This window comes from Lutra lutra, chromosome 6 (genome assembly GCF_902655055.1).
Source record: "Lutra lutra chromosome 6, mLutLut1.2, whole genome shotgun sequence".
Classification (NCBI taxonomy): domain Eukaryota; kingdom Metazoa; phylum Chordata; class Mammalia; order Carnivora; family Mustelidae; genus Lutra; species Lutra lutra.
Genome location: NC_062283.1, coordinates 64388590 through 64405503, shown reverse-complemented (window position 1 = coordinate 64405503; position 16914 = coordinate 64388590). Strand labels below are relative to the sequence as shown.

Genomic DNA, 16914 nt, shown 5'->3' with positions numbered 1-16914 from the left:
GAGCCTTAGACTGAGGCTTGAGAGACTCCAGGACAGATTATGATTAGAGAGAAAGAACTTAAAAAAGAAACTGTAAAACAGCCAGGTAGGATATTGTGGTGTTCCTGAAGCCAAAGTAGAAGTAGTGTCTATAAGAGAAGAGGGCTGGGGCTGGCTCAGTTGAAAATGAAAGGTATAAAGTACAGTGCTATGAGAAAATACTGAATTTAGCAAGGTGAATACCGTTGATGATCTTGATAAATTTTACTGAAGTGGAGAAGAGAATGGTAGAGAAAAAGTTTAAGAGTGACTAGGATACAAGGAGCAAATTGTATATGCCAACACTTTTGAGAAATTTTTTGCTGGAGATGAAGCAGAAAAATGGAGCTAATAGCAAGAAAAGGTAGAATCAAGAATAGGTGGATAAACTTTCTTGTGTTTTGTTTTCATTTTTAAAGATATTAATGGAAATGATCCAGTGGAGAGGAGATAAGGGAGGGAGTGGAATTCTTGAAAGAGTAGAAGGAGCTAGGATCCAGAGTCCAGGGGGATGACTTTGAAGAGAACAGCAGTATTTCTTTCATTTTCAAGAAGATGGATATAGATACAGACAGATTTGGGGAGAAGCTAAGGGAAAGGAAAGGGTCCCTTGGAGAGAACAAATAGACCAGATAAGATATGAGGAAAAACTCAGTAAACCATTCTAATCATATATAATTCTGCTATGATCTAGTATATCTGATTTTGATGCATTTTCCTCTCTCTTTTACTTGATTTCAGATGTTCTTTGTTTTGGAGGAGATATCCTAAATATCACAGGTATTTTTCAGTTTCTCTGAATATTTAAAGGACCGCGAGTGAGGAAAACTTCATTTAGGTGGAATTTGGCATATTTGTTTATTCAGCATTGTTTTATTATTTAATATGTACTCGGCCCTGGGGAAACAAAATGAAGAAGGCACAGTCACTGGCTCAAAGATTCTCTCAGTCTAATAGAAAAACCTTGCCCATATTAAGTTCAAAGATGCTTTACATTTTGCTTAATTGAATGACAGACAAATAAGTGCCTATAAAGCACTTAGTTGCATGAGAAAACTAATGAGAAACTTAGTCCTTAGAGCAAAAGCTATGTGTAAGATAGGGAGGAGTCAAAATCTCCTATTTGGAGAATTCTCAGGATCATTGATAGCTGTATGCCAGAGTTGGCCTCTTTTTTTAAACTTAAACTTAATTAAGCCACCCTTGAAATTAAATTTGAACATGAACTTACATTTTATGAACCTCTTATTTAGTGCCCCTCCCATTCTGTTAGTATACTGGTGGAGGGAAGATTATCAAAAATAATCTTAAACTATAGGAACATTTCAGCTTCTGCCTTGTCTTTTATTTTATACGATGAGTGGTTTTGAGGCTCTAAGGCAGTATTTTAACCAAGCATAATGTATAGGGCCAAAGAACCTTGCCTGACACCTTGCATGATATTTTCTGCATTATTGGGGGCTTTGCCCAGATCAGGAAAATCCAGATATTTGATCCTTGTCATCCTGTCTTGTGTGTCTGCAGGGAATGTGCTCCTGGCACTCTGGACAGTGAAACAGAATCAACTCAGTGACATCATTACCCTGGTGGCAAAATGCAGTCTGGAGATACAGGAGAAATTTGGGATCTACCATACCAGAGAAGGCCAGGACCTACAGCTAAAGATAGGTAGTAGCTACTAAAAGAGTGATAAATTAAAAAAAAAAACTATAAAAATTCAAAATATAAATGACATCTGGAAAAAAATCTGCAACTTATATCATATACACAAAGGGTAAATATTAGAAATAGAACACGTAGAAATCAACAAAAGACTAACATTTTAAGAGATGGGAAAGATAGGAAAGGACATGAATAAATAGTACATAGACAAATACATCTCTTTTAACATGTGAAAAAATATTCAATTTCATAATAAGAAAAATGCCAGTTGAAAGTACATTGAGATTATTTCTCACCTATAGATACCAAAAATTGAAATCCTGAACACACTGTTGATGAGGCAATGAGGAATAAACACTCTCATACACACTGCTAGTGGGAGTCAACGGCGGTACAACTTCTATGAAGAATAATTTTGGTAATCTGTGTTGAGATTCCAAATGCATTTATTCTCAACCTAGCAATCCCACTTCTAAATATTTATCCTATAGGTATACCTGAGTATGTGTGCAATGTTATAGGTACATGATTTTTTATTGCAATATGGTTTTTAATAAAACTATCTAAAGGAGACTGTTTAAATAAACAATATGTCTACTCAATGAGATTTTCTACAACTTTAAAAAGGTATTCTGATATAACTTCAAAATATAGTTGAGAAAAAGCAAGGTGCAAAGCCCTGTGGTATGCTACCTTGTATACAAAGACGAAAAATAAGAATTTTTTTGTTTGTTCCTATGTGTATAAAGAAACACTAGAAAGATATATAAGAAACTAATAAAAGTTACCTTTTGGAGGAAAAACTGTTATATTAGCTTCAGGTGTACAATACAGTGATTCAACAATTTCTTATATCACCCAGTGCTCATCACAAGTGGCCTCCTTAATTCCCACCACCTATTTCACCCATCCCCCCACCCCATAACCATCAGTTTGTTCTCTATAGTTAAGAATCTGTTTCTTGGGCGCCTGGGTGGCTCAGTGGGTTAAGCCGCTGCCTTCGGCTCAGGTCATGATCTCAGGGTCCTGGGATCGAGGCCCGCATCGGGCTCTCTGCTCAGTGGGGAGCCTGCTTCCCTCTCTCTCTCTGCCTGCCTCTCCATCTGCTTGTGATCTCTCTCTCTCAAATAAATAAATAAAATCAAAAAAAAAAAAAAAAAGAATCTGTTTCTTGGTTTGCCTTTTCTTTTTTTCCCCCTTTGTTCATTTGTTTCTTAAATTCCACATAGGTATGAAATCATATGATACTTGTCTTTCTCTGACTTCTTTCCTTTAACATTGTACTCTTAGCTCCATCCATGTTGTTTCAAATGGGAAGGTTTCATTTTTTATGGCTGAATAATATTCCATTGTATGTCCATGTGTGCGTGCGTGCGTGTGTGTGTGTGTGTGTGTGTGTGTGTCATATCTTCTTTTTTAAATATTTATTTGACAGCACAAGCAGGGGAGCAAAAGGCAAATGGAGAGGGAGAAGTAACAAGAGTGCTTATTATCAGTGGGACTTAAAGCCTGTAACTTTAAAAAACAGTGGGCTTGATTCTGAGAGAGCTCAGCTAGTGATAGGAAGCTGAGCCTCTGCCCTAAAAAAGACAGCACAGAAAATGGTGTGCAGAGATACAGCTTGGAAGCAGAAGTTTGAAAGGCGCCTGTGGCTTATGGGAAGGAGAGTTGGTTACTAATCTCAGAGTTCTCTGAGGGACTTCTCCAGGAACAAAGGAGCTGGCATGTGCCATTTCCCTCCCCTGCCCCTCATCATAAACACACCACTACATATGGGTTTGCTCATACTGTGCCCTGTCCCCTCCAGCCAGACCTGCCTCAGTCCTGGTGCTGTGGATCCTCTCCCCGAGAAAACCCAGGCAATCCCTGCCAACACTGTATCTCCTGACCTCCCGTGGGGGATGCACACACATTGTTAAAATTACACACCCTGCCCTTGCATGCTGTCCAAAGTGCCCAGGTCCTCTGGCCTCTGAAGCAGCTACACATGCCCTGTGGAGGAGGATCAGTGCCACTAATTAAAAGTGCACATCCTGCCCACTACTTTCAAGAACAAGAGATGTAGCTTTCCTAACACACAGGAACAGACACAGAGTGTTAGGTAGAATGAAGGGACAGAAAAATATATCACAAAGGGGATCTGCTTTCATCTTTATCTTTGTTTTTATATAATGTCTTTTCCCCCCTCTGGCTGATGTTAGGGTTTTTTCTTTATCACTGGTTTTGGGTAGTCTGATTATGATGTCCCTTGGTATAGTTTTCTTCACTTGTGCTTGCAGCTCATTGAAATTCTGAATCTATAGGGTTTGGGGTTTTATCAAATTTAGAAAATGTTCGGCCATTATTTTTCCAAGTAAATTTTTTCTCTCTTCCACCTCCTTTGTCCAATTATACACATATTAGGCTGCTTGAAATTGTCCTACAAGGCATTGATATTATTTCTGTTTTCCTCCTTGTGTTTCATTTTGGATAGTTTCTATTGCAGTGTTTTCACTGCAATATCACTTCCTATCACTAGAGACCTTTTTTTTTTTTTGTAATCTCTACTTACTCAGTCATTTTCTAGGTTCTTGAATATAGTTATAACTTTTAATATTTTCTTATTTACTAATTCTGTCATCTGCGTTATTCTGGGTTGGGCTTGATTAATTGATTTTTCTCCTCATTGTGGATCGTATTTTCCTTCTTATTTGCATGCCTGGTTATTTTGGGGTGGGTGCCAGACACTGTGAATTTAACCTTGTTGGATGCTGGATTTCTTTTATACTTCTATAAATATTCTTGTACATACTTCTGAGGTGTGGTTAGCTTTAATTTTTTCAGGTTTTGCTTTTAAACTTTGCTGGGACCACAGCAGTGTTTAGTCTAGGGCTGGTTTTGCCCCCATTCTGGAGGCAAACCCCTTCTAAGTACTGTGTACCTAATGTCCTGTGAATTACTAAGTTTGACACTCTGGCTAGTGGGAATAGGAACTATTGCCAGCCCTGTGTGATATGGGGATTGTTCCTTCTAAACTTTTCAGGTGGTTCTTTCCCTGGTTTCAGGTAATTTGCTGACATTGATGTACTTATTAGTTCTCAGTACTCAGCTAAAGACTTGTAGGGGATCTGGTACAATTCTCTGGAATTCTCTTTCTCTACACTTCTCTCCAGTACTCACAATGCCCTGCAAACTCTAGCCAGGTTGGCCTCCTCAGATCCTAGCTCTGTTTCCTCAACTTGAGGTGTCCTCTGGGCTATACCTGGGCTTCCCTTCCCTGAGAAGTCCTGGAAACTCTTCCATGCAGTAAACCAGCGTACCAAAGGGTTCATCTTGTTTGTTTCCCATCTCTCAGGTATCATTATCCTTTGTTACCTGATGTCCAGTATCTTGAAAACTGTTACTTTGTGTGTTTTTTCTAGTTTCTTCATTTGTTCTGGGAATTATGGTAAATATACCACCTGTTAATCTATATTGGCCAAAAGTATGTGTCTCTGCAATTCTTTAGAAAGTATTTTCCCTTTGTTTTTAGTTTGGATTGGGTATCTTAACTAAAGGCAGGCTTAACTCGGATATAGTCCTTTTTTCCCTGGCAAGCAAACCAGTTTTTTAGCAATATTAGCAGTAAGAAATGCCTCAGGATAAGAAAATCAGGAGGTAGAATAAAAGTATATGGCAAAGCCCAAATCTGGCAAAATGCTGATTGGTATTTTATCTGGTAAAATCACTTAGCCTTCATTATACGCTGAGGAGGTGGTATAGTCACTGTGGCAGGAGTTTCTTAGCATAACCATTAGGTCTTTACCATCACGACCTGGTTGTTTATTAGAAGAACAATTTTAAAGAGAGAAATCTTAGAGGCCTAGGATCTCTTGCTTCTTCTTCCATACAAGCCACATTTATTTGAATGTCTCTGGGTATGCTTATGACAGAAGGAAATCCAGGGCAAAGTAATATTTTTGAAGGTAAGCTCACCTAATATTTTTGCAACAACAAGATTGGCCTGATACATAGAGCAATGTGAGGATTCCAGACCCCACCCTTTGCATAGTTTTCCAGTTGAGTTTGACTATTCACCACTTGTCTCCTTTTTTCTGGATAGGTCTATCTGCAGGTCGGATTTACCAGGTTATTGTTGGAGACGAGCAGCGACAGTACCTCTTGGTGATCGGGCGGGATGTGGATGATGTCCAGGTAGCGCAGCGTTTGGCTCAGGCAAATGAGATTGTCTTGTCTTGGAACTGCTGGAAGCTCTGTGAGCAGTACATGTTTGAAGTGGAAATCATGAGGGAGGATGAAGCTGTGAAGGTAGGAGGCTGGTCCCATCCACTGCACGTCCTGAAAAGGCCTTCCTACTGCACAGGGCAGTGCTCTAGTGGTGGTTGCATATGGCTTGACCAAACCAACAACCACTGGAATTCTATTTTGGGGGGAGGTGAGGGATATCCTCCCAGGAAGTTAGATGAGGCAGAACAATGAGGCTGGAAAGATACATGATCAACAAGGGAAATGGCATCCTCAACCCCTCTGTTAAGGGACCAATAGTAATGCAGTTGGTGGGTGGGCGTACAATTGAGCAGTTTCCTTTCTGTAGTTAAGAGATATGCGGATCATTGACCCATTTGATTTTGATGAGCATTTTGACAAGTGCCTTGATTACCTGCCACATTACCGGACAAGTGCTGGTAAGTTGCTTGGTCCTTTCTTCCCAAGCCCAAAATTTCAAAGATAAATTTTGCATATGGCTGGAGACAATTTGTTTGTTTTCCTTTTCTCAGATACTCTAAGAACTGCCCTGGAGTTGGATCCAGACTCTGCGCTTGAACAAACCCTGCGAAAGCACATAATGAAAAACCTTTTGAAGAAGGTTATTTCCTAGTTCTTTTTTTTTTTTTTTTTTAAAGATTTTATTTATTTATTTGTCATAGAGAAAGAGAGAGCGAGCACAGGCAGACAGAGTGGCAGGCAGAGGCAGAGGGAGAAGCAGGCTCCCTGCCAAGCAAGGAGCCCGATGTGGGACTCGATCCCAGGACGCCGGGATCATGACCTGAGCCGAAGGCAGCTGCTTAACCAACTGAGCCACCCAGGCGTCCCCCTATTTCCGAGTTCTTGAGTCATCATGTAGACTGTGTGTGTGTATATGTTGACAGGTCTACATTTATATATGATCTTTTCCTATTAATCCAGTTCATCTTCATCTCCTGCTCTCCGTTGTAATGCCAGCAGGTTTCCCCATCTGTACCAATTCCTGTGATGACGTGTCATAATTTCAGATTTCTCAGTTCTAGCAAGTGGGGACGTATCTGTTTTTCAGTTTGTCCTTCAAGAAACTAGTACATTGTAAACAGGGTAGAGAGTATATGCTTGGTAAATATGTGTTGATCAATTGTGTATATATGAATCTATATGAATCCCTTAGTAAGTGATATAATGACTAATAGAATGGGCATATCAAACTAACTCATAAAGAGAAAACATCAAAGTGTGGCAAATTTCATCAGTGAATTAGGTTTAAAGTCAAACAGTTTTAATTCCAAGTGTACTGGTTTGGACATCTATACTTCTCAAACCTGAATTTTAAGTTTTGTGTTTGACATTTGTCAGTTATTTTCTCATATTCATTGTGGAATATAGAATTCAGATGCTTAGACATGATACTGAGAGTTGAAGATACAGGCAAGATAACTCACTGTGTCTTTGTAGATTGATGAAGGGCAACCTATGGAGTACATATCCGAATTCCGTACTGTGACTATGGTTTTGGTCAGCCTAGAATTCAACAAGACAGCGTGGATGTTGCATTTATGTCATCTTATCCAGGAGGCTGCCCTGTATATCTCCACAGTCATAGAGAAAGGGGGTGGCCAGCTAAGCCAGATCTTTATGTTTGAGAAAGTAAGTACAAGAAAACTTGACACATCAGCATTAAAGGTGAGTGAGCGATAATAGTCTTGTTCCCCACATAACACATAACACATGTGTAAGGCAAATTCCCTGCTGTTTATTTTGTGACAAGCTATAGGACATCGAAAGTTCAACTAGTAGTATTTAAAGAATGGGATGTTCTGGTTAATTTAATTTTCAAGGTAACTAAAGATTACTCTCCATGTCCTTTTTTTTTCAATTCTTGTTGAAAAATCCTTGTCAGAGCAAAAGCATATTTTTCTCATTCTTTTAGTCAAGTGAGTATAATCAGATATTTCCGATCATTGAGAAGCTTGAAAAAGAGCAGTATCATAATACATGACATTATAGGTGAATAAAAATGTGAGTAGATAGCTCAAGTTATATACTAGAAATGGAATTTTTGAAAAGTTATTGACATCAGTTTTTCTTGTGTTTTAAATTTGAGTTCTTTGAAGAGTTAGTTAAATCAAGATTTTATTATTTCTTCTTCTTTTTTTAAATCTCCATGTTGATGTTTCCCAGTGTCCATTTCATGAATCCTACTCAACATTCCTAACAGAAAACCAGTGGGGAAGTGCTCTGGCTTCACTCAGGGGAGTTGGTCCAGTTGAGGCAAGCATATTCTTTCCCCAGGTAAACTTCTCTTTTCCTTCTTTGTCATCTGTCCCAGGGCTGCATGTTCCTCTGTGTTTTTGGCCTTCCAGGGGATAAGAAGCCAGATGAGTGTGCACATGCCCTGGAGAGCTCCTTCAGCATCTTCAGCTTCTGCTGGGAGAATCTTGCTGAGACCAAGTGAGAAGGAAGGTGGGGCAGAGAGGAGCTTCTCAGGCCCCAGGGGGCTCTTCAGGCAGGGTAGGAGGCAGTAACAAGTAGCTGGGGTAGAGAGTGTCCAGAATCTGCCTACAGGGAAGGGAACATGCTAAGGGAAGTCAGAAAATAAGCTCTATTAAGGAATCATTAGGTACAGAATTAGGTAGTAGCAGTACTCAGGGAAAATGAAGATAAGTTTCTACCTAATGGAGTGGAAGAGAGAGGAACCAAATACCTATAACAAGATTTAAGAACACTGCAAAGGAACAAACAAATGTATAAATTAATATAATACAAATAATATATCTGTATGTCTTGGGAATGTAGAACAAAGGCTGCCTATCTACAGGGAGGGGAGAAGTCGTAGGGCAATTACCAAGATAGGAAGGGACCACCACTGGTTAATACTCTCCTTCCCTTTCAGTCTTAGTGTTTCCCATCCCTTGATTTTTTCTGGAATTCTCACTGATCTCCCTCCTCCTTATCTACCCCACCCTCCCACCTTTTACAAAAGCCTTGTCCTAATAAAGGTATAGAAAATTCCATGTTCCCACTAGTCGCACTATAACAGTGTGGGCTAGAATTTTTCAGATGACTTTTTTTCCCCCACTAGAAAGCCCTGAGGAAGGTATATACATAAATAAATTTGAAGTTATTTTTAACATTAACATCAAGTCAGAGATTTGTTTGCCATACTTATCCAAAATGAATAAAAATTACATAGCACTTCAACTCAGATAGGATATTTTGTATATGCTACAAGTGTGAATGTTTTTATCCCTCTTTTCCATGTGAGGAAACTAAGGCCACAGAAGAGGAGTTTCTAGCATACAGCAGAGCTGATAATGAAACCCAGACCTTCTGTCCTCAAATCCTATATCATTTTCATTACCTAACAGCTGCCTCTTATAAAATGTAAATACTCTCCAAAAGGGAAAACCCATATTACTAATGTGATACTATTGTAGAGGCATTTTAATATCTATAATATTCTTATATATCTTATATCATCTAATATTCTTATAGAATATTAGTACTGAAAAGGAACTTAGAAATGATCTGATCCAACTTTTTATTTTACAGATAGGAAAGATGTTTCAGATGCTTCATAGATAATCAAACTCTTAGCCCAAGGCACATATATATTGGCACTTTTAAACCTGATGGGATCTGCAGGTACTCCTACAGCCCACTTCCCACTTCTCTCTCTCTAATATAGGTGTGCTGGGCCATCTCTTCCAGTGCTGGTCTCTTCTGCTCTTGAATTTTACATGGACATGTGGCCTTCGAGAGTCCTGCCCTTGGCCTTTACTCCTGAATGAGATATTCATTTCTCAGATCATAGCTTTGTGCTTTTGGTCTTTTTTATTTTAGAATATAGTAGATTTTTAAGAGCTAGATATAATCTTGGAGTTCATCTAATCTGACCTCCCTTTTTTTAATCTGACCTTCTGAACTAAGATCTAGAAACTAAGATCCAGAGATTATGTTGGTAAGCTGCATAGCTTGACAATGTCAGAGCCTGAAAGCTAGTTTCCAGGTCAGTGTTTTTTTCTTTGAAGATAATAACTAATTGAGTAATTTCCCAAAGTGTAGTTGGTAGAACATTGGCTCCTTAATGAATCATGAAAAGAAGATTCTCATGGCCAAATGTGTTTGGGAAGTGATGCAAACTGTATTTCCTTCTTGGAGGTTCGCAATATACATTAATATCAAAAAGTTCTGAGTAGTCTTATAATAAAGAAACTTGTTTCAACATTTCAATCAACATTTCAAATTTACTTGATCACCAAATACTTTTCTCCAGAAAGACCTAAAAACATCCAGAAGAATGACTGTTCTGAGGAGCATATTTTGGGAAATGCTGTACTAAGCAGGTGCTAAAGTTTGCCTTCTTCACCCATAATCCAAGTGTAGAGATATAACCACAGAGTTGCTTTGTAACATCAGTAGCTAGGACTACAACTCAGGTCTCTGCATGATGTCAGCCTTGCCCAGACCCAAAACCACATTCCTGGTCTCCTTTCCAAGTGACCCTATTCACCTTGGATCATTTTCTAAATTCTTCTTTCTAATCTAGGAAATACTTTGAGTTTTCAGTTCATTTACAGAAAAAGATGATTTTCTGAGTCTTATGATTAATCAGGCTTTTCTGGTTGGTGACTGTTTCTCCAGAATATTTTTGAGACTCAGGGAATGTAGTCTCAGAATCTCATCATTATAATTCTTTGGCACCAGAAACACTTTCTGTATATTTACATATGTTAAAGAATATAGTTTTTTCATCAGTGAAGAACATCTCTTTTAAAAAAAAAAAAAAGAAGAAGAAGAAGGAACACAGACTACCAGGAAGAGCAAGGGAGAATTCTAAAGTCCAGTAGAAAGAAAGAAATGATCAAATGAGAATAGTATGGTTTGTTCATTCTCATAGCCTTGTTAGTAGCTGAGTTTATTCCATGTGTGAATGCACCCACTTGGCAAGCATTCACGAGCCAGGCACATGCTAGGTGTGATGAATGTAAAGAGAAATAAAATACTGCCTCCTCCACTAACAATTAATTTTAATACCATGAAATGTAAGTGTAGGAATAAAATGCTACAGGAGCTGCAGCAAATTGCTATGGGAAAACAGAGCCATTCTTCCAGGGGTCACAGAGGAGTCTTGACTATAAAGATAACATTTGAACCAGGTTGAGAAAGGACGTTCAACATTTGGGGAAAGCGAGAGAGGGCATTTTAGATGAAGGAAGCATGGTGAAACATCCGAAGGTGTTTAGTCTTATTCTTGGTGTGGCAGCAAAACCAAGTGCCTGGTTCAGGTCTTGGGTTTCTCTTACTCTGAACAATGGGCCCAAGAAAAAGTCCTCAATCCTGGCCTTAGAGGAAGGCAGGAGAGTTTTGATGGCATAGAAACAATAGTGGTAGCATTGTTGCCACTTTTCATGCTCTCTGTAAATAACTAAAAATGGTTTATTTGTAGATTTAACTTGAAAGTAATTTGTGCCTCATTATACCCTCTTTCTCCATCCACATATCATATCTGTCACATGAAATTTTCACATCAAGTAAATTTTAACATCAAGTAAATCTAATTATTCCCTGTTATGTAAGAACTTGCCACCTTTGAGCCTTTGTTTCACCCGGAATGGTGTATGCCCCCTTTTAAATAATTCCTATTTCTAATGCTTTCCCATTCCTGGCCTAGGTAGGACCACATCTCCCTTCACTTGTCCCTACTGCACACACCATCAGTGCTGTAGCCATCTTGAACCGCTTTAGTTTTGCACAAATACAGCAGGCTTTTCAGAGTCTCTGCCTTTTCCCACTGGACAGAAGCTGTTGCCCCGCTTTTGCAGTCCTTCCTCCTGCACAGTCCAATCATACAGCCTTTCCTTTCTGAGTGCTTTTTCTGACTAGTATGAGTTAGTATGTCCATTCTGTTTGCTCTGTTAATTGGCTGTGCTGATTTCTAATACATTGTATTTGTCTTGCTGACTTATAAATATGTCTCTTCACCTCCCTCAATTTCTACCACCTTCCCACTGCCTGAGACTGAACTTCTCCAGAACAAGATAATTTTTTTTTTCAGAGCAAGATATTTTAAACACCTAGCCCAGGACTTGGTACTGTACATACTTCTCAGTGTTTGTTAAGTGACTGAACCTATACACGAATGGATGAATTTTTTTAAAAATTACTCATTTTTAAAATGTATTCCAAAGACTAATTTGCTGTAGGAAGGCTTCCATCAACAGCCTGACCCTCTGATTATTCCTGTACTCTGACATTCTATCATTATTTGATCAGTTAACCCTGTATTGATAACTGATGATCTACTTTTCATTTTGGGGTTTTATCTGAGGCAGCATGGTATAGTGGAAATAACACTGGGCTAGGAGTCAGGAGACCTGGATTCTCATTCTCACTGTTCTGTTGATTTCTGCTGTGTAACTCTGGGAAAGTTAATTAGCTCCTTCAGTTGTGGGGTTTTGTTTTTTATTTTGTTTGTCAAATGGGATTAAATATTTGCCCTACATATCTCACATATTTGTTGTTAATTATCCCTCAAAACATCAGATGAGGTAATCAATTTGAAAGTACTTCAAAAAAACATATATAAACCAACAGATAAAAGGTAACCTTTTTTAGTCTTTCTGCTGATAATAGCTCCCCAACTAAAACTCCATGAATACGGGGACTGTTTTGTTCCTTTTTAACTTTATACACATCATGTGATGTAGACAGCAGTCTCTGGCCCTTTCTATTCTGAGCTCTAAAACTAGATGTCTAGATCTAAGGAGTGACAGCTCTAGTGCCTGACTTGGAGGCTTCTGACGGTATTTACCCACTGTTGCTTTTCCGATCCCCAGGCTTGTTTCCATCAGTATCACCAACGGACCAGTATTCTGTGGCATGATTGGGGCAGTAGCAAGACATGAATATACAGGTAGAATAGGATATTGGATTATTAGCTCTGTGACTTAAGGGGTGAAAGTGGAGGAAATGGTTCAAAAATTCTCCATCCTTTTCTTTACTGTCTCTCTGACACAGTTATTGGCCCAAAGGTGAGCCTTGTGGCCAGGATGATATCTGCTTATCCAGGTTTGGTGTCCTGTGATGAGGTAACATATCTAAGATCCATGCTACCTGCTTACAACTTCAAGAAACTCCCAGAGAAAATGATGAAAAATATCTCCAACCCAGGGAAGATGTATGAATACCTTGGCCATAGAAGATGTATGTGAGTGTCATTAATAGTTTATTCCCATCTCTTTTACAGAATCAGGATATAGGAATCATCAGTGTTTAAGTGTATGAAACTAGAAAGAAAGATGCTTCTAGTCCTAGTCTGCAGGAATAAGAGACATAAGAAGAGGGTTTAGTGTCTGAGATCTTTAGCTTTTCTGTTTAACTCTTAGCTAGTTCCTCAGTGAACTTCTTGCTATCCCAACAGGAAGAGAATCCAGTAGGTCACAAATCTGGGTGTTCTTTTTTTCTTTATTTACCTCACAATTAATTTACTTCTCTGGACCTAGAACAATCAGTATTCTCCCCTTCCTGATCCCAAAGATTTTTAATTTTTTAAAACTCTTTTATATAGAACTCTGGACCTTTTCAATTATCTGAAAGTACTTGCTGATGAGACAAGTTGTCTTCTAGCTATTTAGAGATATACATTCTATCTATCTATCCCAATCTGTTACTAGACACGTTTCCCTTTGTCTTTTTTCCCAGAATGTTTGGGAAGAGACATTTGGCCAGAGATAGAAATAAAAATCACCCTTTGTTAGGTGAGTTTTCTACCTTAAATCATATATTTTTTTTTTTTGGCTATAGATGGTTAAATGTGATTTTTTTAAAAATGCAAGACTAAGTGCTTCTAAGCGTTATATTAAAATATAGAGAGCAGCCTTCTTACTGAATTTATGTTAATTTTGAAGAGACCTTGCCATTTCTTTTCAGTGTTGAATGTTTACACTTCAGGTAGAGTCTTCTCGCTTTGCCTGAGAAGTACCAACATTTAGTAAGAATCTTTGTAAGTCAGAGTTCAGCTTTTGAGGTCTGCTTAGCTTCTTGTGGGTCATTCTAGAGGAAAATTTTTCATCACGAGACAGCTGGGAGAGGACCAAGACTATTACTACACACACTGTATATTTCCTATATTTATCTTAATTTATATCTATTAGTCTATTATCTTTATGTAGCAGTGACCGACTTTGAAGACTAAATTGTTATAATGGAAATTGTTACGAAAAGCTAAGAGGATATAGTAGCTTCCATGTCTGTGTGGTCCCTAATTATTCTTAATGTTATTTCTTGGGCTCCGGGGCAAACCCCCAAGTCCAGCACACATTTCTGTATAGTCCAGAGTTGATTTTATGCAAAGGGATGTGAAGCCTCATCAAAGACTGGGATTCTGCCTAGGACTCTAGGGGGAAAAACCATTCTGAGAGTAACCTTTGCAAAATAAATGGAGTGTCTACTAAAATGTGCGGGAGTATTAGGTGCTCCCTGTCTCTCTACAGACCGGGAGAAAGAACTAGAAGCCTTCCAAATGGCGCAGCAGGAATGTTTGCACCAGAAGAAGGGACAAGCAGTTTTGTATGAAGGTGGAAAAGGCTATGGAAAAAGTCAGCTGTTGGCTGAAATTAACTTCCTGGCCCAAAAGGAGGAGCACAGGTAAAGACTCCTGCTTTCTGGCTCACTGTCTACTTCTCTTGAGGCTCCCTTCCCTTGCTCATGAGACTCTTTTATCATTAGATTCAGCATCCTTGGGCTGGTGAAGTGAGTAACCTCTCTGTAGGTCAAGGGACTCCCAGTGACCATATTACATTCACCAGGGTGTTACCATTGAAGCTGAAGGAAGCAGATTTCAAGCAGTGCTTCTATGCCATCCAGACCCTCATGGCCATCTTCTTTGACATTGATACGTGTCCGGCCTATTACCGGCAAGAGTGCCTACACAAACAGCTCCGTGGGATAGTAGAGGAACCTCTTCACTGCCTTTTTAATGACCTCTTCTTTGTGAAGGTAATGAAGGCGGTGGCTTTCTGAATTGGATTACTATTGTTATTTTTGATGGATAGTTGGACCCAGGACTGTTTTGTAATCTAATGCCCTTAGGCCATATATGTATAGCCTAAGAACAGCAGTTAACAATGACAAGGTTGAGATTTGAAATCCCTTTGACACCAAAACCCAGGCTTTCTCTTTGTTGAGGAGAGTAGTTCTAGGACTGACTCCAACACTTGCTCATGGAATGTCATGGCACAAATCACTTTGTCTGAGCCTACATTTTTTTTTTTCACCTGTGAAATGAAGATTATAGTACTTAATGGGATTAGTGCATACATTTGGAAGGAGGTGGTGTTTAAGAGATCATAGTATAAATGTGAGTGTTTAATCTGTCAAGCTAACACTGACCAGTTGAGTGTCCCCAGCAATTTAATCCATGTGTTCTCAAGTCAGTTGAAATGTTTTATACTTTAACGCTAGCCATTAGTTTGTCACTTGGACCAGCAACTGAATCTCAGAAGCTTCCAGAGGTCTAGGGTTTATGCGGTACCCAAGAGTGAGCAGACTAAGAATTCCCTAATCCACAATTCCATTTATTTTTCCTCTATCACTTCTCCTAATCTACCAAGCCTGCAGGGCATTGTATCTAATGGAAAATAGATAAAAGGAAAATCTCCAATCCCTCAGCATAGCCCTGTTTTAAGACAGGCCTGGCTCTGGCTCTTGCCAAAGTGCTGTAGGAAAAACCTCACTTTGACTCTCAGGTCTGGGGTAACTCACATGCCATGGCCTAGCACAATGTTAGAAGATGCCTGTTGCGATTCTTTCTGACAGTTTCATGCACTCATTCATTCTGGCATACTTGGAATAACTGGGGTACTGGAGCTGTCCAAAGTGACATTGCTAAGTCCAACTTGTCACTTTACTTCTTAGTCATGACCCTTTAAGGGTTTGCCAGAGTCTAGGTATGAAAAGGACCTCTCTCTTTCTCTCTCTCTCTCTCACCTCCAGTTGACTTTCCATCTCACTCACTGAACTCTAATTGTTGTTGGAGTGGCATTTGTGACCCTATGCCCAGTCCTATAGAAGAAACCCATTCTCACTCAAAATAGAATCACTCTCTGTTCCCTTTGGAGAACCCGTGTAATTTTTTTTAGATTGTCATTATGAATGCTAATACATGAATAATTTTCCTGGTTAGTTTCCCTTGTCCTTCAAAGTTTCGCACATGGATGACCTGACCAGACAAAAGAAGGTTAAGTCATGTTTTTTTCAAGTGCTTCAGGAGGTGGGTATTTTTGCTACATACCATTAACTCTTAAAATGTGGAAGTGGTTTGTGGTTATTTTAATCTATCTATAGTACACCTTGACTTAGACCTATTTGTGACATCTTCATTGCTTCTATCTATCTTTAACCTTGAACCAATCCCATTACACAAAATACAAGAAAAATTCTTTGCTCTTCCCTGATCCTTGGTTCTTCTTTTTTTTTTTTATGTTCGGGTAGCCACTGTATAGTACATCATTAGTCTTTGATGTAGTGTTCAGTGATTCATTAGTTATGTATAACATCGACTGCACATCACAATACGTACCCTCCTTAATACCCATCTCCCTATTATCCCCTCCTCCCACCCTCTCCTTTCTGAGACCCTCAGTTTGTTTCCCAGGTCCACAGTATCTCATGGTCATCTCCCTCTCTGATTTCTCCCCCTTCAAATTTCCCTCCCTTTCCCTGTATTCCTCTGCTATTGCTTATGTTCCATGTATGAGTGAAACCATATGATAATTGCCTTTCCCTGCTTGACTTACTTCACTCAGCATAATCCCCTCCAGTTCCATCCATGTCGATGCAAATGGTGGGTATTCATCCTTTCTGATGGCTGAGTATTATCCCATTGTATATATGGACCACATCTTCTTTATCCATTCATCAGTTGAAGGGCATCTTAGCTCCTCGCACACTTGAACAGTTTGGTTATTGTGGACATTGCCATTACAAACATTAGGGTGCATGTGC

General features: G+C 39.1%; 1 protein-coding gene across 17 annotated transcripts in view; it reads left to right on the top strand.

Annotated features, from left to right (window-relative positions):
- LOC125102710 (adenylate cyclase type 10-like) overlaps positions 1-16914 on the top strand; it is a 44215-nt gene that overhangs the window by 3594 nt on the left and 23707 nt on the right. For 15 of the 17 annotated variants that reach the window (XM_047734148.1, XM_047734144.1, XM_047734145.1 and 12 more), the window contains 13 exons: positions 760-798; positions 1543-1686; positions 5762-5967; positions 6254-6344; positions 6438-6526; positions 7363-7554; positions 8237-8358; positions 12747-12823; positions 12928-13117; positions 13612-13667; positions 14403-14556; positions 14718-14907; positions 16094-16180. In XM_047734148.1, the coding sequence (XP_047590104.1) occupies positions 760-798; positions 1543-1686; positions 5762-5967; positions 6254-6344; positions 6438-6526; positions 7363-7554; positions 8237-8358; positions 12747-12823; positions 12928-13117; positions 13612-13667; positions 14403-14556; positions 14718-14907; positions 16094-16180 (1637 nt within the window). The remainder of the gene's footprint in view (positions 1-759; positions 799-1542; positions 1687-5761; positions 5968-6253; positions 6345-6437; positions 6527-7362; positions 7555-8236; positions 8359-12746; positions 12824-12927; positions 13118-13611; positions 13668-14402; positions 14557-14717; positions 14908-16093; positions 16181-16914) is intronic. The other 2 variants (XM_047734143.1, XM_047734147.1) reach the window with 2 other exon arrangements.